At 32.9% G+C, this 22,193-nt stretch overlaps 1 protein-coding gene across 3 annotated transcripts in view; it reads left to right on the top strand.

The window, feature by feature from the left end:
- LOC309660995 (uncharacterized protein) overlaps positions 1–22,193 on the top strand; it is a 369,759-nt gene that overhangs the window by 206,934 nt on the left and 140,632 nt on the right. For 2 of the 3 annotated variants that reach the window (XM_082462220.1, XM_082462219.1), the window contains exon 6: positions 10,823–10,853. In XM_082462220.1, coding sequence (XP_082318346.1) covers positions 10,823–10,853 — 31 coding nt within the window. Of the gene's footprint in view, positions 1–10,822; positions 10,854–22,193 lie in introns of those variants that run through there. The other variant, XR_014263769.1, reaches the window with a different exon arrangement.

Genomic DNA, 22,193 nt, shown 5'->3' with positions numbered 1-22,193 from the left:
TTAAATTTTATTAGATGCTTTGCTAATTAACTTTAAAATACTGTTTGAGGATGAAACATATTACAGGTTTAAAAGCATACTTCATTTATACAGTTTTTTATCCCAGTTGCCTTACTTATTTCTCTTGGATATTAAATACCCCTACATTATTTATAGTAATTCTATTTCCACTATACAGATGAGAAAATTGATGCTCAGATATTAAAAAACAGGAAGTAGATTCAAGTTGATATGCTTAAACTGTAGTGTCATTGTCCCACATAATCTGATTAAAACCTAAGTTTCATGCCTCAGATATGTCTGTGGTTGAACATGTTAAGACTTTTCAGTGAAGGTGCTCTATTTTTTAAAATATCCAACCTTAAATTTTGCTTCCACTAATGAGGACTCATTTATAAACTCTTTTTTTCTTTTTCTCTTATCTCTTCTGTAATGAGGCTATATATAAAGTCTGTGCAAGAAAAATGATAATATACCTATAGCTATGATATCTGTAAATGTTGTATTTTGATATACATGTATTTTATTATTACTATCTGTATCCAAACTTTATAGTGTCTATGAAAAAGTAAATAATGTATAATGATGAAATTACTGATTAATGAGGAAAACAATAAGCACTCTTAAATTGTTTACCAAAGAGTTTAAATTGAGCCTTTGTAGTAAGTACATATTTGTTCGCATAAAATACCATGCAAATAAATTCTTTAAAATCTGTATAGTAAAGGAGGATATCATGAAGATCTATTTAAAATGACATTCTTTGAATTCCTGCTTATGTTAAAAATTCCAGTTTTACGTAAAAGTAACATCTTGTAATTTAAACTATCTTTCCTGAGTACATCAGCAGAAGTAGAGTTCATTAAGTTGATATAGATCTTTTCCTAACCTTAACCAGACTTGAAAGTACAAGTTTAGCAGAGTATTTATATGGTAAGCATACTGAAACTGCTTACTTAATGTAAAGTGCAAGTTGTACTATCTCTTTCAAATTATGTATTTGGGGCCCTACTTTTTTGGAGAAGAAACCTGATAACTCAATCTGGTCTCTAACAATTTCAGCAGAATCTTAACTTTATACACGTTACAAATAAATAGCCTGGATTTTGATTTTATAGCCTTGTGGTGGTAAAGGCCAGATTGTGTATGTTATGACAACAATAGCAAGGAAAAGATGAAGAAGAAGAGTTAATACAAAAAAGAATAAGAGTGACAATCTCATTTTAATATAGGCAGATATTAATTTTTGTTATTAAAAACTTAAGGTAATATAATAGTTTTATTTGTGGAACCAAAAAATACTATAATTACTTTATTACTTTATTAAAAATGGAAATGTGATTTTCAAACCCTTGACCAAATTTATTTGTTTGTCTTTTCTAAATGCATAGTTTAAAACTATTTTATTTATTTATTTATTTATTTATTTATTCATTTATTTATTTTACTTTAATCATCTATTCAGTAACTTCAACTTGTTCTCTTGTCTCTCAAATGAATAAAGTAAAAAAACAAAACAAATTCTCTACAATCTTGTCCCATTCTACCTGTAAACTCTCATCATCTCTTATTTGTCCTTAACAACAATTTCCATTTAATAGGCATATTACTTAGCTCAAAGCCGACTGACAAATTTGGAATCATTCTCAACATCGATCCTTGAATTGCCCTGCCCCTTTGCTTAAAATTCCTTTGTCCTTATTTATGTTTATTCTAAGATCATGAATCTTGCAAGACTCTTTTGCATAAACAACCTGACCAGTATATATTGCAATATGGTGGTTCTCTCCTCTGAAACTTTACAATGCTCTGTCTGTACTGCACTATTGCTTTGATTTATTGGTAACATGTTATTACTGGTAACATGCCATATTGTTGGATTTTTGATTCATGATGGTAACAATTTATTTTCTGTCTGTTCTTACTCATTCATCAAATATGGATTTTTACTATTCATATTATCATGATTCATAATAATGCTTTGTAGAAAAATGTGAGAATTCTCTTTATTCAGTGAGTAAACTAAGTCTTCCAGGCTTTAACTTGACCAAAGTCACTCACACAAAATGAGAAGATATAGGATTTTTTACATAAATCTTGTCTAAAGACGAGTCCATGCTTGTAATCACTGTTTTGGTTGACATGAGATTTCAAGTCCTCGGCAAAGTTGAAACAATGGGAAGGCTGTATGCAACCAAAATGTTTGAATCAGTTTTCAAGTTTAGATTATCTGAGGTCCACATAGGTCTTTAGAAAGTCTCTCCTTCACCCCATTCTAGAGCCTCTGTTCTAAGGTGAAATTTCCAACAGTTGATCTTTCTTTAAGTTTCCTTCCTATTTCTGTCAAACCACATCCAGTTAATATATTTAACTGCTATTTTAATACTAAAAGTTTTTCCATCATATATGATTCATATATGATTCTAGCTCTAAGTGTGGAGTGACTTCAGTGGAATACTCCTCTCTACAGATGATGGCAGTTGAATTCCATAGTTGAAAGTACCTGGAGCATGAAAATAATTTTTTCCTCTTTTTGTTTTGTTATTCACAACAAGCAGTAAAATAATGAGTTCTGAGAAGGTAATGTGTGTGTGTGTTTGTGATTGTGTTTTAATTTTTATTCCACTGGGTGGATCTAATCAAAGTTTGGCTTTCCTAATGGACTGAACAACTTTTACATTTCTCTTTATTTTTTAATAATATAAAAGATAGATTAGCTAATTTTGGAAATGAAATCAAAAGCAGGATTTATATGCCCTTAAAAGCTTATTTTCTACTGGGGAAAACAGGCAGATAAACTAGCTATTAATTCCCGTGATTAATTACCTTCTGTGGCATAGGAAATGCCAGGTTGCATTGGGGTAACTTAACCTTAGGAAGTACAGGGGGCTCTTAATTGATTTAGGGAAGAATAGTGTCAAGGAAGCTTTCTCTGTTAATGTAACATAAAAACTAAAGTCTGAAAGAATTATAGGACTGAACCAAGAAAAGAGATGAAGTGCTTTCCAGAGTCTGGATAAATACACACACACACACACACATCCGTGAGATACAGCATAAGCCTTACAGCTTTTCAGAGGCAGTTCCAGGATGGTTTTGAAGCCTGATTGTTATGTGAAATAGTGTAGAAATATGCAAGCTGCTGGCAGGCTCTGAGCATCCTCTTAACTTGTGCTGTGTGCTCTGCAGTTTCAGTGGAGGATGAATGGCCATAAGATAAAGCAATGGGCTCTTTAATCAAGGACTTCTGGAAGAAGTGGCAGAAAGGAAGATGAAAGCCCAAATCGCAGTAATAGTTCCTCTCCTCCCATCAACTCCCGAACTTATATATAAAAGCATAAGCTAAGGCCTAAGCTGTTGGCCAAATGCCAGGTAGTCATTAATAATGAAAAGAGCTGACTTCCATTAGAGATTAAAAGGTAAGCTTACAAAGAAACAAAATAAGTTATCTGAAAAGCAAAATCACTGTGCAAAAAAAGGCAAAAAATTAAAGAATCCACAAATGAGAAAGAAATAAAACTCAGAGTTTTGAGGAAAATAATTAAACAAAAAGGCATGGTAAATATCTCCGAAAAGATTAGGAAGGATATTAAACACAAAAGAGTAGAAACTCTTAGCAATATTGAAAATGAGAATCAAATTATCATTTTTTTAATCTTTTTTATTGAAGTGTACTTGATGTATATTGTATAAATTACAGGTATGCAGTATAGTGATTCAAAATTTTTAAAGGTTGTACTCCATACTTATTATAAACACTGTATTCCCCATCTTGTACAATATATAATTGTAGCTTATTTTATACATAATAGTGTGTACCTCTTAATCCCCTATGCCTAATTGCCCCTCTCCCTTCCCTCTCCCCACTGGTAAACACTAGTTTGTTCTCTGTGTCTGTGAATCTGCTTCTTTTTTGTTCTATTCACTAGTTATATTTTTTTAGATTCCACATATGAATGATGTCATATGATATTTGTCTTTCTCTGTCTTTCACTTAGTATGATAATCTCTAGGTCCATCCATGTTGCTGCAAATGGCAACATTTCATTCTTTTTATGGCTGAGTAGTATTCCACTGTATGTGTGTATATATATATATATATATATATATATATATATATATATATATATATATATATATATACCACATCTTTTTTATCCATTCATCTGTTCATGGACACTTAGGTTGCTTCCATACCTTGGCAATTATAAATAATACTGCTATGAACAATGGGGCACATACATCTTTTTGAATTAGTGTTTTTTCTTCTTTCAGGTATATACCTAGGAGTGGATTTGCTAGGCCATATGGTAGTTCCATTTTTAGTTTTTTGAGAAACCTCCGTACTGTTTTCCCCAGTGGATTCACCAATTTACTTTCCCACCAACAGTGTACAACAGTTTCCTCTTCTCAACATTCTTGCCAACATTTGTTTTTTGTGTTCTTTTTGATGATAGCCTTTCTGACAGGTGTGAGGTGATATCTCATTGTGGTTTTGATTTGCATTTCCTTGATGATTAGCAATGTTGAGCATCTTTTCAAATGGCTGCTGACCATCTGCATGTCCTCTTTGGAAAAATATCTATTCAGTTCTTCTGCCCATTTTCTAATCAGGTTGTTTGTTTTTTTGATATTGAGTTGTATGAGCTGTTTCTATATTTGGATATTAACCCCTTGAATGTTCTAATTTCATCTTTTTACATGCAGCTGTCTGGTTTTTCCAACACCACTCACTGAAGAGACTGTCTTTTCCCCATTGTATATTCTTTCCTCCTTTGTCATAGATTAATTGACCATAAGTGCGTGGGTTTATTTCTGGGCTCTCTATTCTGCTCCATTGATCTATGTGTCTGTTTTTATGCCAGTACCATACTGTTTTAAATACTGAAGGTTTGTAGTATGGTCTCAAGTCATGGAGTGTGATTCCTCTAGCTCTGTTCTTCTTTCTCAAGATTGTTTTAACTATTCAGGGTCTTTTGTGTTTCCATACAAATTTAAAAATTATTTGTTCTAGTTCTGTGAAAACTGCCATTGGTATTTTGATAGGGATTGCATTGAATCTGTAGAACTTTATTAGAAATTACTAGTTTTGTAAAGTAGCTTTAACATTTTCAATTCTCACAGCAGCTTCTGCACATTGCTTATCTGTTTTTCCATACATTTTTTCCTTAATTAGTAAACTTTATTTTTTAGAGCCAGTTTAGGTTCACAGCAAAGTTGAGAGAAAGGAACAGAGTTTCCATATACCCCATGTCCCCACATACCCACAACCTCCCCCACTATCAACAGTCCACACCAGGGTGGTACATTTGATATAAGCAATATACCTACATTGACATCATTATCATCCACAGTCCATAGTTTACATTAAGATTCATTCTTAGTGTTTTGTACATTCTATGAGTTGTGATGAGTTATGGCAAATGTATAATGACACTCACCATTCTAGTATCATTCAGAGTAGTTTCAATATCCTAAAAAAACCTCTGTGCTCTGCCTATTCATCCCTCTCTCCCCTCAGACCCTTGGAACCATTAATTTTATTACTCTGTCTATAATTTTGCCCTTTCCAGAATGTCATTTGCTTGGAATAATATAATATATAGCTTTTTATACTGGCTTCTTTCACCTAAGAATATGCATTTAAGTCTCTTCCATGTCTTTTCATGGCTTGATAGCTCATTCCTTTTAGTGCTGAATAATCATCCATTGTCTGGATGCACCAGTTTATTTATAAATTCACCAACTGAAGGACATTCTTGGTTTTTTGCAAGTTTTGGCAGTTATGAGTAAAGCTGCTATACATACTTGTGTGCAGATTTTCCTGTGAATATAAGTTTTCACCTCCTTGGGTAAATTCCAAGGAGGGCAATTCCTGGATCATATGGTGAATATGTGTGGTTTTATAAGAAACTGCCAAACTGTCTTCCAAAGTAGCTGTATCATTTTGCATCCCATCAGCAATGAATAAGAGTTTCTGTTGCTCCGCATCTTTGTCAGCATTTGATGTCGTCAGTGTTCTGGGTTTTGGCCATTCTAATAGTTTAGTGGTATCTCACTGTTTTTTTAAATTTTGTATTTCCCTGATGACTTATCATGTGGAGCATCTTTTCATATGTTTATTTACCATCTGTATATCATTGTTGGTGAGGTGTCTGTTGAGGTTTTTGGCCCATTTTTAATTGAGTTGTTCATTTTCTTGTTGTTGAGTTTCAAGAATTTTTTTGTATATATTGGATGACAGCCCTTTATCAGTTATGCCTTTTGCAGATATTTTTTGTCTTTTTATTTTCTTGACATTTTCTTTCACAGAGCAGAGGTATTTAATTTTAATGAGTCAAGCTTATCAATTCTTTCTATTATGGATCATGTCTTTGGTGTTGTATCTAAAAATCATCACCATACCCAAAGGTCATCTAGACTTTTTCCTGTTATCTTCTAAGAGCTTTATAGATTTGTGTTTTACATTTAGTTTTGTGATTTAATTTTCATAAAGAATGTAATGTCAGTGTCTAGAATCATTTTTTTGCATGTTAATATCCAGTTGTTCCAGCACCATTTGTTGAAAGACTATTTTTGCTCCATTGTATTATTTCTGCCATTTTGTCAAAGAGCAGTTGACTATGTTTATGTGGGTCTAATACTGGGTTCTCTAATCTGTTTCATTGTTTTATTTGTCTGTTCATTCACCAATACCACATTATCTTGATTAACGCTACTTTATAGTAAGTCTTGAAGTTGGGTAGTATCTGTCTTCTGACATTATTCTTCTCCTTCAGTTATGAATTGGTTATTTTGTGTCTTTTGCCTCCAGTATAAACTTTAGAATCAGTTTGTCAATATCCATTATGCAACTTGCTGTGATTTAGTTCCTCTTTGATATCTATCATCAGAATTTGGTAGTTTGCCTCATATAGACCTTGTACCTTCTTTGTTAGATTTATACCTAAGTATTTCATATTTGGTGTGCTGATATGAATGGTATTGTGTTTTAATGTCAAATTCCATTTAGTCATTACTGGTATATAGGAAAGCATTTGACTTTTGTATGTTAACCTTGTATCCTGTAACCTTGTATATAATTATTTATTAATTCCAGGAGTTTTTTTGATTCTTTTAAATTTTCTATATAGACAATCATGTCGTCTGTGAACAAAGAGAGTTTTATTTCTTCCTTCTCAATCTGTATACTTTTAATTTCCTTTTCTTATATGACTGCATTTGTTATCACTTTCAATATGATGTTGAATAGCAGTGTTAAGAGGTAACATGTTTTCCTTATTCCTGGAAAGCTTCAATTTCCTCAGCATTAAGTATGATATTAGCTGTAGGATTTTTTGTAGATGTCCTTTATCAAGGTGAGGAATTTGCTGTCTATCTCTAGTTTGCTGAGAATTTTGATCATGAATTGGTGTTGGATTTTGCAAATTCTTTTTCTGTATCATATCTATTGATATGATCATGTCATTTTTCTTTTTTAACCTCTTGATGTGATGGGCTCTATTAATTGATTTCCAAATGTTGAACCAGCCTTGCATACCTGGGGTAAATCTCACTTGTTCATGATGTATAATTCTTTTAATATATTGTTAGATTCTATTAGCTAAATTTTGTTTAGGATTTTTGTGGTATGTTCATAAATGATATTGGACTGTAGTTTTCTTTTTTTTGGTAATGTCTTCATCTATTTTTGGTATTAGGATAATTCTGGCCTTATAGTATGAGTTAGAAAATATTTCCTTTGCTTTTTCCTTTGAAAAAGATTGTAGATAATTGGTAATTTTTTTCTTAAATGTTTGGTAGAATTCACCAGTGAATCCATCTGGACTGGGTGTTTTTTGATTTGGAAGATTATTAACCATTGATTCTGTTTCTTTAATAGATATAAGACTATTCAGATTACCTATTTCTTCATGTTTGAATTTTGGCAGATTGGTCTTTCAAGGAATTTGTCCAGTTGATCTAGGTTATCAAATTTGTGGGCATAGTGTTTTCCATCATGTTTCTTTATTATCCTTTAAATGTCTTTAATATCTGTAATTATGTCTCCTCTTTCATTCCTGATATTGGTTATTTGGGTCTTCTGTCTTTTTCTCTTGGTCAGCTGGATAGAGTCTTGTTGATTTTATTGATAATTTCAAGGAGCCAGCTTTTGATTTTTTTGATTTTCTTTTTTTTTTCCTGTTTTCCACTTTATTGACTTATATAACTTTTTTTTTCTTCTTCTGTTTATTTGAACTTAATTCAATCTACTTTTGCCGGTCTGGAAATTTAGATGACTGATTTTAGATTCTTTTTTTCTTTTCTGATGTACGAATTCAATGCTATTAATTTCCCTCTAAGCAATGCTTTCAATGTATACCACAGATTTTGGTAAGTTGTCTATTTATTTTAATTTAGTTCAAAATATTTTTAAATTTCTGTTTATAATATTTAGTTGTTGTAGGCAGTCATAATGTGCCACATTAAAAAAAAACAGTGGTAAATAGGCTTTCAATAATATGGTGGTAAGTTGTGTGCAGAAAGAAAAGTGTTTTATATAGTTCTGTCATTATCTTTGGTGAGTCTGTGCCCCTGCACTGTGAACTTCATCAGTGCTCCCCCCAACCCCAACAAGACACTGATGGCTAGAGGGTGCTGGAGTTGGAGAATTCCCTTCTTTCAGGAAGGTTAGGCTCTGTTAAAACTCCATTAGGTTATTCTGCCAAAATAGTTTTTCCTGAGGACCTGCCTTTTTAAGCACAGAATGCTCTGGCATATTTCAGATTGCTTCCTTTTCCTTCCGCCTGCTGGAAGCATAAGGGGATTTTTCTCCAGTATTCATTCTGAGAACCTGGAAGGTAAAACTCACAAAAATGTGGGAGCTTATTGATGACTGTTACCCCTTGGAGCTTTTAACTCTCAGAGTTGTTCATACCAAGGCTCTGACAATTTGTCAATTACAGTTCAGGTTTTCCTACACCTGAACTGGCTCCTGTGGAGGATTTTGCTCTTGGGTTTCTGTTCTGGAAGTTAAAAAATTGCTGGAGCTAGAAAGTGGACCAACATGAAAGCAAAAAACTCTTCCTATGACAAAATGTGTGAGTTCTGGAAGCTCTTTCCCCTCATCCTGCCCTTAATAATAGTTCTATCCACATTTGCATACACAGAGTTGCGGCGCAGCTGTAGTGCAGACATCAATCTGTATGTTCATATGTGCCTCGAATTCCAGAGGACCTATGTCAAGCTCTCCTAAGTGCTCCCTTGCCATGTTCTGTTCTTTTTCCCAAGAGCAATGACTTCCAAATCTGATATATTCTGCTACTTCAAATAAATGTTTGTGCTAGTATAAGAAAAGGCTTGACTGCAACATTTGTACTTTAGCTGAAATTGTGAGTCAATAGGGAAAATAATTTAACATCCTGTGTCATACACAGAAACTGTATGAATGTCTATTATAGGCTTAACTGAGCCTCTGTCACCTTCATGGGCTAGGCTGGTGATTTAAGTTCATAGAATCATAGAGTATCATATGCTTGAAAGGAGAAAGTTGAAATGTACTTAACAAGGAGTCTTTTAGCCAGTGAGTGAAGATACTCAATGACAGGAAACACTGTACTCTGTACTCTTAGACACCACTAACATTAAAGTGATATTGGAAAGCTAATAAACATATACTATGCATATTCAACAACTCAGATATATGAACTTTGCACACTGATTCGTCTAGGATGAATGTGGAATACAATGTTCTGCCTTATGGAATGAAAATGACCTAAAATACCAAGTACAGTTTGTGAGGTCTTGTTTTAAATAATAGAATGAAGTAATATCATGCTTAACATATGAATCATATTAAATGTTGTTTGAGGGTGATCTTGAAATTACTTTAGATCTTGAAATGTCACCACTTGAACATTATATCCATCTGGTTTCTGTTATTCAGTAATAGTTTCAGTAACACCAAAACTTTCTGTTTGATCATTTTAGTTGTTTGTTTTCACAGGATAAAGGGAAATTGAATATGGTAGACTATCCATTGCTGATTTTTGTAAACTGTCTTATTAGTTTAGGGTATGATTTCAACCTGCCACCCTCAAGAAATAATGATGTCATTCATTCTCAAACATTATCTATTCATCATTGGGCTGTTGGTAAATTTTATTAGAAGAGAGTGACAGTTTTCACACTAAGAAGTAACTTTTATCTAAAATCCACCTTTCATTTAGTCTATTCTTTAACAAAACTGGAGCACACTAGGGAATTTTAAAGGATTTTGGCAAAACTCTGGAAATAAGCTATATCCAACAGGGTGTAATTTCCCTTACAATCAATACTAGAACTGATGGTAAAACAAAAATTCTCAAGTTACATTACTCTTGCCATTTGTTTTGATGAAGTCCAACAAATTTTTGTCCCGATATTTGTTTATTTGGCCAGGTGAGCTCAAAAATTAGGAGAATTCTACTCTTAGTTTTGTACATTCATTTGGCGGTCTATGAAATAATTCCACAAAGGCAAGTATTATTTCAGATGATATAAATATAATCGTCTCTGATATGTCTTGTTGAGTTTGAGAACAGTTTGTCTACAAGTGACTAACTATGTAAGGGTGTTAAATTTGAGATAATTCAGTTATAAAACCTAGAATAGCATTTCCTCGTCTGCTTTCTAATATATTTTTAGCTGGCTGATCTGTGAATTGTGAAAACATTACCCATATGTCTAGATTGATATGTCAAATAATTTGAATAGTTACAATTTTAAATAAAACATAAGAGCAACAATCAGGATTCACATTTAAAATTTTGTTTTCATTAAGGTCTTGTTTTGTCTCTTACAGAAGCAAGAGAAAAACAGAAGCAGAGCATAAAGTAAGTACATTGACTTCATTCAATTTCTATGTCCATTTGGATTTCTAGCTATGCTGTTTGAGAACATCATATAATCATATAATCTCTGCATCTCACTTTTCTGTCTTCTTTAAAGGAAGTTTTATCATTCATAAATCCCAGTGTACTGTACCTTCTTCTTAAGCTTGCAAGGAGATTAAATGTATTAGTGCATATAAAGTGCTTCGCACAATGCCTGGCTAGGTTACTTACGGTTATGTTTGTTAAGAAGTTTTTCAAAACAGGAATATTTCTAAATAGTTATTGTTACTCTTTCTAATATATTTGCTAACTGAATGAATCACATTTGGAAAGACATATCCAGGGTTTATTGGATTATAAGTGAAAATATTTTATGGCCAACTACTAGCACAATCCTTTCTTAGAGTCTATTAAATTTATATTATGTGTGCATTAAATTGAACCAAATTTGATAATTTGTCTTACTTACTCTGTGTGATACCAAGATGTCTGCCACATCCCTTTCAGAAGTCACTTACTCTAAATTATAGGGTTAAGAATTATGGTTTCTTTACAATTCTTTACTCTGGAGGGTGTAAGGTGCTTTTTCCTGTTAGTTTGTGGCTGTGTTGTGAGCTGCTGTTTGCAACAGTACTACTCACCATCTTCTCTGTTGTCAGGGAGCATATAGGAAAGAGGTATGACCCAGCCTGAACAAATATACAGCTTATCTTTTTCCCATAAGATGTGTGCCTGTGTGCATTTGTAGGGGGAGAAGGTATCTTAAAAGTTGCTCACTTAACCCAAAATTGCAAATGAAAACATGTTATAAGGATATTTTCTCGAGGCTCCTAACATCTCCTCCCTTGTTTTAGGGTTCAGACATCTGCCATTCTTCAGTCCTCTACCATCCTTTCATGAGAAATGCCTACAAACGCATAAGGAATTGAATTAATTTCTGGGTCCGTCTTTCTTCCCCACATGTTTCCCCATGATTCCAACCCTATTCTGCTTGGGCTCTAGCCAAGGGTTACCTCCTGAAAGTCAGCGATGCCTATTGATTAACTTCCCATTACACAGAACATCCTGCTGTTAGATATCTATGGAAACAAGTGTGGGCAAATTCTATCTGTTAAATTTCTTTTGTTCAATGTGAAGTGCCTCCTCACCCCACCCCTAACCTCCATGTGAAAAAGCAGCATATCTTTAACTCTTGAGGTTTTCGTAGTGAGCCATGCAAATCATTGAAGAAGATACGGTAAGTGAATGGCATAGTGGCAAGGCAACAGAAGAGCATAAATCATATTGAGAGAAAATGTTTCATTTTTAAGTTGAAGTACAGTTGATTAACAATGTTTCAGGTGTACAACAGAGTGATTCAGTTATACACACACACACATTCTTTTTCAGATTCTTTTCCATTATAGGTTACTACAAGATACTGCATATAGTTCCCTGTGCTATACAGTAGGTCCTTGTTGATTATCCGTTTTATATATAGTAGTGTGTATCTTTTAATCCCAAATTCCCTATTAATCCCCCACCCCCAGATTTTCCCCTTTGGTACCCATAAGTTTGTTTTCTATGTCTGTGAGTCTATTTCTGATTTGTAAATAAGTTCATCTGTATCATATTTTAGATTCCATATATAAGTGATACCATATGATTTCTGTCTTTCACTTAGTATGATAATCTCTAGGTCCATCCATATTGCTGCAAATGGCATTATTTAATTCTTTTTATGGCTAAGTAATATTCCATTATATATATCTACCACATCTTCTTCATTCACTCATCTGTCGATGGACTTTAGGTTGCTTCCATGTCTTGGCTATTGTAAATAATGCTTCTATGAACACTGGGATGCATGTATCTTTTCAAATTAGTTTTTGTCTTTCCAGGATAAAGAGAACATTTTTCTTTAATTAGAGAATCTCTAATATAACACATGGAGAGGTGTTTCCTTTCATTTTCTTCATTCTTTATCTTGGAACTTATTGGAATAAATGAAGTAACTACTTTATTCTTCAACAGATGTTATCTTTTTTAACCTCTGGGAATCAGTGATTCTAGATACTAGATAGACTCATCTCTCTCTGAGTGTGTAAATAACTATATCCCATTTTATTTTAAAAAGAATTTGATAATTGTTTCTGAAACACACACAAAGAAAATATATCTGATTACCAACTGTATACTGTGTTCAAAATATGTACTACTGAGTAGACAGGAGAAATTGAAAATAACAGCCACAACAACAGAATACATAAAAGATATAGATGAGTCTCCTGGTCATTAAAACAGTCCTTCAATATCAATATCTTTTAAAATACATATCATCCATCAGAAACACCTCTTTCCTCTTATCATTTTTGAGACTTTCCTTCACAAAAGGATAGATAGATCGATAGATAGACAGGCAGACAGTTAGATACAGATACACTGTTTAAAACTTTATAATCTTGAAAATTTGGCTTGATTATCTGTATTATTTATGAAGAAACTAATTATTAAAAGTTTATCTAATTTTTCCAGATTTATACAGTTGGTACATGGTAGACAAAGAACGAAGGTTTTGAAGCCAGTTGTGTTTGACTTCAAAGCCTAAAGAATTATATTATTGTGGTAAAATATTTTACAGATGCCATTTCTTTTATTTCACTAAACACTCTCAAAGTTAGGTTTAACAAGCTTGTTCAAGGAATAGGGAGGCAAAAGTGGCTTGTGAACCCAGTTTTCTCCAATTCCATACTCATGGACGTCAACTACTCTCTTCATCTTTTCTCATCTTTATTCAAGACTCATCTTTTAATACAATCTTGAGATAAATATAATTTTCAGTCATTATTATTTAGAAAAGAACAAAGTAGCATATACTATATGCATATTTGAGTAAGTGAACTGAGAAGAGATAGCCTAGAGGAAGACCACTATTAATAAATTTACACTTTAGCCAAATCATCTTAAGAACATACAGTTAAAATCTCTATTTCTGGTCAACAGACAAATAGGAGTTGAGTACAAGCTATTTTATACTATTATCTGGCAATATTTTTCAAGCCTTCATTATGGTGCTCTGATCATCATTAGGTATAAAGAAAGACAAGAGCAAACATGAGAATTCTCTTTCCAATGATCAGTGAGAAACCCTCCTTGTATTCTTGTTCAGAGCAGATGAGTGTCTGTCAATAGTGGACCCAGATCAAATAGATTTTGTCTTGTTGGTCTGCATAATAGAGGCTTACTTATGTTTTTAGGGTATTTGAATAAATTGTCAGTATTTTAAAATCAGTTGATAACATAAAGATGCAAACTTACATTTTTCAAAGATTAGAATATCTGGCAATATCAAGTTCATATGGCATGAAAGGCACACTTTAGATATGTCAGATTTGAATGAATCACCGTATAAATCACCAGCCAAAGTGATACAATTTGGGGAATGAAAGGTCTCCCATTAAATTGCGTGCCTCATGATCAGGTAGAAGCCAAAATTGTCTCAGAGAAATGGAAGATATATGATTACTCTAGTCATTAGTCTTGTAATCAGCAAAGTCCCTAATACTCCCTAGTGACTCTCAGATCCTAAAACCAACTGTCAATAGTTATTGCACTATTGTATTGTTAAAAGGAAAAGAAAACATTTCCCATCACTACGTTTCTAAGAAATTAAAGAAACAAAACATATATTGAGAGAATCTTTTGTTTTAATACTCTACATTATATTTGCCAAAAAATACTAATCTGCCTTAATCTCAAAATTACTTCACGTAATAATATTCCTTTTATGGTATTTTAAAAATTATTATGGATTCCAGTTTTATAAGTATTATTTTATGATATTATAATTACCTAAGAAATGTAAGAATCTAAAAACTTGCTATTTGTTCATTAAAAAAAAGTGTTTGTTTAATAGAATTCTTGAAAAAAAATTGTGAAAAGAAAATTTTTGAGTTTTCAAAAGTCTAAATCATTAAAATGTTTTTGATGATAATCTAAAAAGTATTGTGGATAACACTTTTTCATTCAAGAACACCGAGATACTCCTACTATGATTACTATTACTACAGCTAGCCTACAGGAACCATGTATTAAAGTAGGAGCTTGAAGATACTAATTCCATATCTTTAAAAAAGATTAGGATTTTCACTAGAATTTAGTACATATATAGGTTTTTTTTCCTTCAAAAGTATTTAGGCTCTTTTTGAAGAATAAACAGGATTCAGGAAGAAATATTTCAGAGCATATTACCAGTGGACAAATTTATAAAGAGAAATTCTTAGAGTCAATATTCTAGTTGAGATAGGCTTGTATCATTTTTTATTTTTTCTGTCAACACTGAAGTCTTGCATGATAAATTCATTATTATAAATTCCCTTTTTCTTTGAATGGACTTGAATGATTCTCAGTCAAGTACAGAGACTTAGGAGTACAGCAGCAGCTTTCTAAATATTCAAAAGTAAATAGAGAGGGTACCTGGAAAAGAGAATTTCACAGATAGCAATTTTAATCCACTAAACTGGCTGTCTGTTTTGGATATCAAGAATGGAATGGTGGGCTTCCCTGGTGGCGCAGTGGTTAAGAATCTGTCTGCCAGTGCAGGGCACATGGGTTCGAGCCCCGGTCTGGGAAGATCCCACATGCCATGGAGCAACAGAGCCCGTGCGCCACAACTACTGAGCCTGCGCTCCAGAGCCCACGTGCCACAACTACTGAAGCCCCCGCGCCTGGAGCCCGTGCTCCGCAGCGGGAGAAGCCACCACAATGAGAAGCCTGCGCACCACAATGAAGAGCAGCCCCCGCTCGCCGCAACTAGAGAAAGCCCATGCGTAGCAACGAAGACCCAACACAGCCAAAAATAAATAAATAAAATAAAATAATTAAAAAAAAAAAAAGAATGGAATGGCTTATTCCTAGAGCATTGTAAAGATGTAAGAGTGAAATGAAACTTAACATAGCTAACCTGAAAATACACAATGTATTATATGAAAAAATATAAAATATATTTATATATTTTACACTGAGTTTTAAATGCTTTAAATGTTTTTATATTTTACACTGAGTTATATATATATATATATATATATGTATGACTGTGTCTACATCTATATGTATATGTGTCTGTGTATAATACTTATATGTGGATATATTTGTGTATAGTTGGACAGGTTAGATATGCTATGTCCCCAATATGTGCAGAGAATCATACTAACTTGTAGAGAAAATAAAAGAGAAAACCCTACAGAGATGATTTGGTCCAAAACTGTAAATCCTGGGTGGACCTAGAGTCTGTCATACAGAGTGAAGTAATTCAGAAAGAGAAAAACAAATACCGTATGCTAACACATATATATGGAATCTTAAAAAAAAAAGGCTCTGAAGAACCTAGGGGCAGGACAGGAATAAAGACGCAGACGTAGAGAATGGACTTGACGACACGGGGAGGGGGGAAGGGTAAGCTGGGACGAAGTGAGAGAGTAGCATGGACATATATACACTACCAAATGTAAAATAAATAGCTAGTGGGAAGCAGCCACATAGCACAGGGAGATCAGCCCGGTGCTTTGTGACCACCTAGAGGGGTGGGATAGGGAGGGTGGGAGGGAGACGCAAGAGGGAGGAGATATGGGGATATATGTATATGCATAGCTGATTCACTTTGTTATAAAGTAGAAACTAACACACCATTGCAAAGCAATTATACTCCAATAAAGATGTTAAAAAAAAAAAAACAACTGTAAATCCTAACGAAGAACTCAGAGTCATGTCTTTACTGACATGAAAGATGAAGGCCTAAAAAAAACTTTCAGAAATAATACGAAAAACCTGAAATTTAATATACTCTTCCTAATTATATTCTACATTTAAATTTAAACTTTAAAAATCTCATTACCTAAATGTTGTACTTACACTCTATTTAAAATATAGTTTTGAATTATTGAATTTTTAAAGTATAAGTCATTGGAATATGTTTTTATACTGATGTATATAGAAATACAATAATATAAATGAAGCAAAGCATGTTTTAGTGTATTATCCCATTTTTCTTTCTCTTACACACATACCTTGGATTCCGTTCTTGGGATAGGAGAACGTTTAATATCTAAACTAAGTTTAAAATATTACAGAGACTGCTTTAAATATATTAGGACTAGAGAATTACTGACTTGCTGACCTTGCCTTATCTTTCTTTGCAGGCTTTGAAAATAAGTTTGGGGGTTTCTGTTCTGTGAACTAAAATTTAATAATATGTTTGTAGAAGGTGAAGTTTCCAGGCTAAGAACATTTCTCCTTGAGAAAGTTCAGAGCCTATATTTCCTAATAGTAACTTACAGGCTAATTTATAAAGACTTTTTATTTTTTTGTCTCTTTAGGCAGAATAATGGCTTATTTGTGAACTGAATTGGATACTAAAAAGATGAGGCATTTTATGTAGAAACCTCAATTTACCAATATTTTTGCCTCCATTTTAAAAGTTATTTAATGATTAAAATAACTTTTTATAGTAAAAGGAATATATCTAGCATAGCTTTTTTAATATGCTATATTTTATAAAATGACCATAATATTTGATTTACTAAATAGTATGATTCAAAAGGAAATTAAATTCATCAATGTCACTAACCTTATTGATTACATATTTGTATACAATAATAAACTAACTAGATAAAATATTAAAATATTTGATTTTGTATATGTACTTACCACCCTTAAAATATTTGGTGTTCTAAATTATTACTTTTTAAAATCAAGATGCATCTAATACGTAGAGGGGTGTGTTTAATAGTACAGATTCTAAGTTTTAATCTACTATCCATTCTTTAATTTGGAAAAATGAGCTGAATCTCAGTTTTAAGATAGTGCAAATTTGTACAAAAACATTCTAATTATTCCAATTCAATTCCAACATGAACAATCAAATATGTCTTCCTTTTATTTTAGGTATTTCATTTCTTATATTTAAGATTTTACTTTATATTCTATTGACGTCCTCAGAAATAAATACATGTCAAACATATCAAACACTGGGAAAAAAAAATCTGTCTGTTATATTAAGTCATAATTATTCACCAAAGGAATATCATAAAAATGCACTGAAATATTCATGACTTTACTACCTTTTTAACCTATATTTATTTCTTAGTAGCATATACTAACGCAAGAGTAATATATTTTCTTTTAATATGATTTCCCATATGAAGAATATAATCTACCGTATTAGACAGAAGAACATATTTTAACACAAACAGTGCTTGGGTTTTGCTCAAATAGAGGTTCCATTAAAAAGTAAAAGGCATCTTACTTCTGGATATAATCAAAACTGAAAAAAGCAACTAAAGACTAGTAGATTAATCTATTTTAGGGAACTAATTATTTTCCCCAAATTTCTCTGATTCCTTAGGCCAACAAGCTGATGTAGTTAGTATATTAGTTGAAGCTGATGTTTTTTATTGGTAGGATAAAAAAAGAACACACTGCATAGAACAGAAAATCTACCTCTGCAATCATTGCTGTGTTACATAATGTAGATATATTACTCCAGTCCATTATTCTGATTTAATTTAGATAGATATAATTTATATAGATTTCAAGGCTGATTCTTTAAAAAGCATAGCGACGCTGAAGTTCTTTTGCTAAGGGAAACGTTGGATCACCCATTACACGAAGCCGTTTTTACTGTGTATCATTGCAAAAATATTAAATTCTAATCCCTTTTGTTTTATAGTTATTTATACTTTAACTCCAGAAGCATCACCTATTTCTCAAAGCATTTGTAATGTTTATTTATATGAATGTTGTCTGCAGTTACTAATTGTCTTAAAGTAGTAAATGCCCCATCTGTTCTAAAATAAAAATATATCATATTAGCTCTTCTAGCCAGTTTCGTTTGCTCAAAATGTTGCTGTCTTTAAATATCATTATTTTTCTTTGTTTTGAGAACATTAGACAAATTAACGTTACTATCAAAGTGAATTTTGCATATTTATCACCCTTGCAGATTTATAAACGAAAATTGCTATGTCATCTGTGTTCATAATTGTTTAAGATCTGCAATAATAGACAATTGAACGAGGTTACAGAGACATCATTCAGACTATAAATTCTTAATTTAGTACCCTAGGAGACTCAATTGTTTTGCCTTTTATTACGCATTTGCTCCAGTCTCCCGCATTGTATAACTAAAACTGAAGTGGTTTAAAAGCTTATTTTCTCACAAATATTGGCCTCTTGTTTCTAGACAACAATATTTTATACTGAGCTCTATCTAATGCTTTATATATATTTCAAAAATACATAGTAAAAGAGATGGTTTAAAGACTTCCAGCTGCTTAAGATTAGATGGGGATGAAAATAGGTGATGATGTAAAGCAATAAAGATGAGATCACTGAATAATATCAAATTATCTGTTTCAAGATGTATATGATTTATAATTTCTTACAATTCTATAAACCTCAACAGAGACTACAGTGGAATAAGGGGAGGTCTGTAAGGAAGCAATAAAGGTTTTCAGCTTAACATAGACAAGTGTTTCCAAAGATGTTTCAATGCACAGAAACATTTTAGCAAATATTTCAAAATATATGATTCTGTTAAGTAAAACTCTTTCCATGCTCCTGCCAACAACCCGTACTTAAAAGAGCTTTGCGAGCATGGATTTTCTGAATCTTATTAAATGAAAAGTTTGTCAGATGAGAGCTATGTATATGTCCTTTTCAGTTTAGTAGCCCACCTTTTCAGTGAAGATGATGCAGTTTTCTTGTTGTATTTGAATAAATACATGATATTTATTGGAGGTTTTCTAAAAAGGACTTGAGAAAACCAGTCAGAAATGGTCAGCAATTAAGTAAACAACAAATTCTCCAAAAAGAAACTATTTAAACAAAATTAACTTTACCTATTGGTTTATTAAATCATTGCACAAAATCTGTGGATATATCTTCACCTGTCATGTTCCAACCAGTTGGGCTTATAATAGATTGTGTGACATAATTAATACTCACTTGGAGACCCACTGGGGATACTTAAAGTAATCATTACTATCCAGAGTAGTTCTACCCAATAAAACTCTCTGAAGTAATGGAGAAGAGATATTTATTTATAAACAGAAAATGGTAATTTAATTGGGGAAGCAACTAAGTAAAAAGCCACTCTAGCATTTTGATTTTACAATATAATATATAAGTAAGAGATCATTTCTGCTGGTTTGCTTGCTGAAAAGAAATTGTCTTCCTTTTCAATCCAGTACTTTGTAAATCGGCTGTTACTATTGCTTGTGTGTGACCTGAGCTATTGGTAGACCCTAATCGGATGGCTGTGATTTTCCTCTTATTTGGCTGGCGTCTCCTCATATGTAACAGAGACTTCCACCAAGTCCTGGAGAGACTCTGTTTCTAACCCTTCCTGCCTTGAAGGAGCTAAAAAATCTTAACGGATATTTGCTCTAAACAGTAGTTCTTTTTTTTTTTTTTAAAGAAAACATTTTTAATCTTACACTACAGTATACCTTGAAAAGTACAGTTATACCAGCTACATCACCACTGCTTTTACACTTGCCTCCAGACATCCTGGGCTTGAAATAAAGATACTGTACTCTATATAATATAAACAGTAGTTCTTGATCTTGACTGCATAGTGGAATCTTCTGCAGAGCTCTTGAAAGATATGGATGCCAGGGCCCCATCTCCAGAGATTCTGATTTAATTGATATGGGGAGTGGCTTGTTCACTTATTTTATTAAAGATCACCTTGTGATTATATGGTTAAAAATTCACTGCACTAGTCTTCCTACCTCCCAAACCTCCCTCCCCACCCCCTGTCAATTACTACCGCATCTTCTATTCTTATGAGATGCAAGGTTGTTTAGTAGTAGATCTCAGGCGTTTTCAGGAATCCAGTGAGAAAATCAGCTAGCATTGCTGTCAGACACCCTGTTTAAGTATAATAAACGTTAATGGCAGCTACTTGCAACTTCTTTAGCAGAGTGTTTTAAAGAATGATGTCAAGACCACCAGAGGAGTAAAACAAGAAATAAAAGTTCAAGCAAAGAGAATTGGGAAGGGATTCGGCAGATTTTAGAGGAAGAGGAAACTTTAGTAAAATAAGTGTGGAATGGAAGGACAAAAGGGGCTTGGGGTTATCACTGCTCCAGGGAAAAGAAGCATGAAAGGCTTTGTGTTTCCATGTGAAAAGTCATAAAAAGAGCATGTGGGCTACAGAACGAAATCCACACTCTCTATATAGTTTTCTCTATGTACATATATAAAAGTGAAAATGACATAATAAACAGATGAATGATACTTAAGTCATATAGATACATACAGGCTTAGTTTTTTCAGGTGTAAAGAGAATCTAAAATTTTGGCCTGGGATGCATAAATTTTGGAGTTGGGGCTGGATATTTTAAGCATCAGCCTTGTTTATTTATTTATTTATTTTTAGCATCAGTCATGTTTAATTCCATTTTATCGATGAAGAAACTGAGGCAAGGGAAAGTTACATGGCTTGCTCAATTTTCCAGTACAATAACGTAGTATCATTTGGCAAAGGCTGTAGAAAATCACTAAAATTTCTGCACTTTGATTTTATAATCTGTTAAATAATTATGTTGAGACAGGTGGACTCTAGTGTATATACCAATTCCAAAAAGGCCTATAACTTCTTAAGAGTTTAATTCTCTTACAAGAAATTAAAAGTCACCCTCTTGGTATTCTATCTAAAACAAAATCAGAGTATTCTTCTTTACAGTTTGGAGCATTTGCCTATTTGCAGTTTTCAAAGAAGTCTTTCTTTTCCCATTATTGCTTAAAGACTATCAGAGCTGGTTTGGAGGGAACCACCAATGGCTCCTCTTACCCCCTCAGACCTATATAGATTTTTTAAAAAATTTTATTGGAGTATAGTTGCTTTACAATGTTGTGTTAACTTCTGTTGTACAGCAAAGTGAATCAGCTATACGTATCCATATATCCCCTATTTTTTGGATTTCCCTCCCATTTAGCTCACTACAGAGCATTGAGTTCCCTATGCTATACAGTAGGTTCTCATTATTTATCTACTTTATACATAGTATCAGTAGTGTATACATGTCAATCCAAATCTCCCAATTCATCCCACCACCCCCCCTTCCCCCTTGGTATCCATACGTTTGTTCTCTATGTCTTTGTCTCTATTTCTGCTTTGTAAATAAGATCATCTATACAAATTTTTTCAGATTCCACATATATGCGTTAATATACGATATTTGTTTTTCTCTCTCTGACTTATTTCACTCTGTATGACAGTTTCTAGGTCCATCCATGTCTCTACAAATGACCCAATTTCATTCTTTTTTATGGCTGACTAATATTCCACTGTATACAT

This window comes from Balaenoptera physalus, assembly GCF_965194825.1.
Source record: "Balaenoptera physalus genome assembly, chromosome: 5".
NCBI lineage: Eukaryota > Metazoa > Chordata > Mammalia > Artiodactyla > Balaenopteridae > Balaenoptera > Balaenoptera physalus.
Note: the sequence above shows the minus strand (reverse complement) of the source record. Positions and strands in the feature narration are given on the sequence as shown.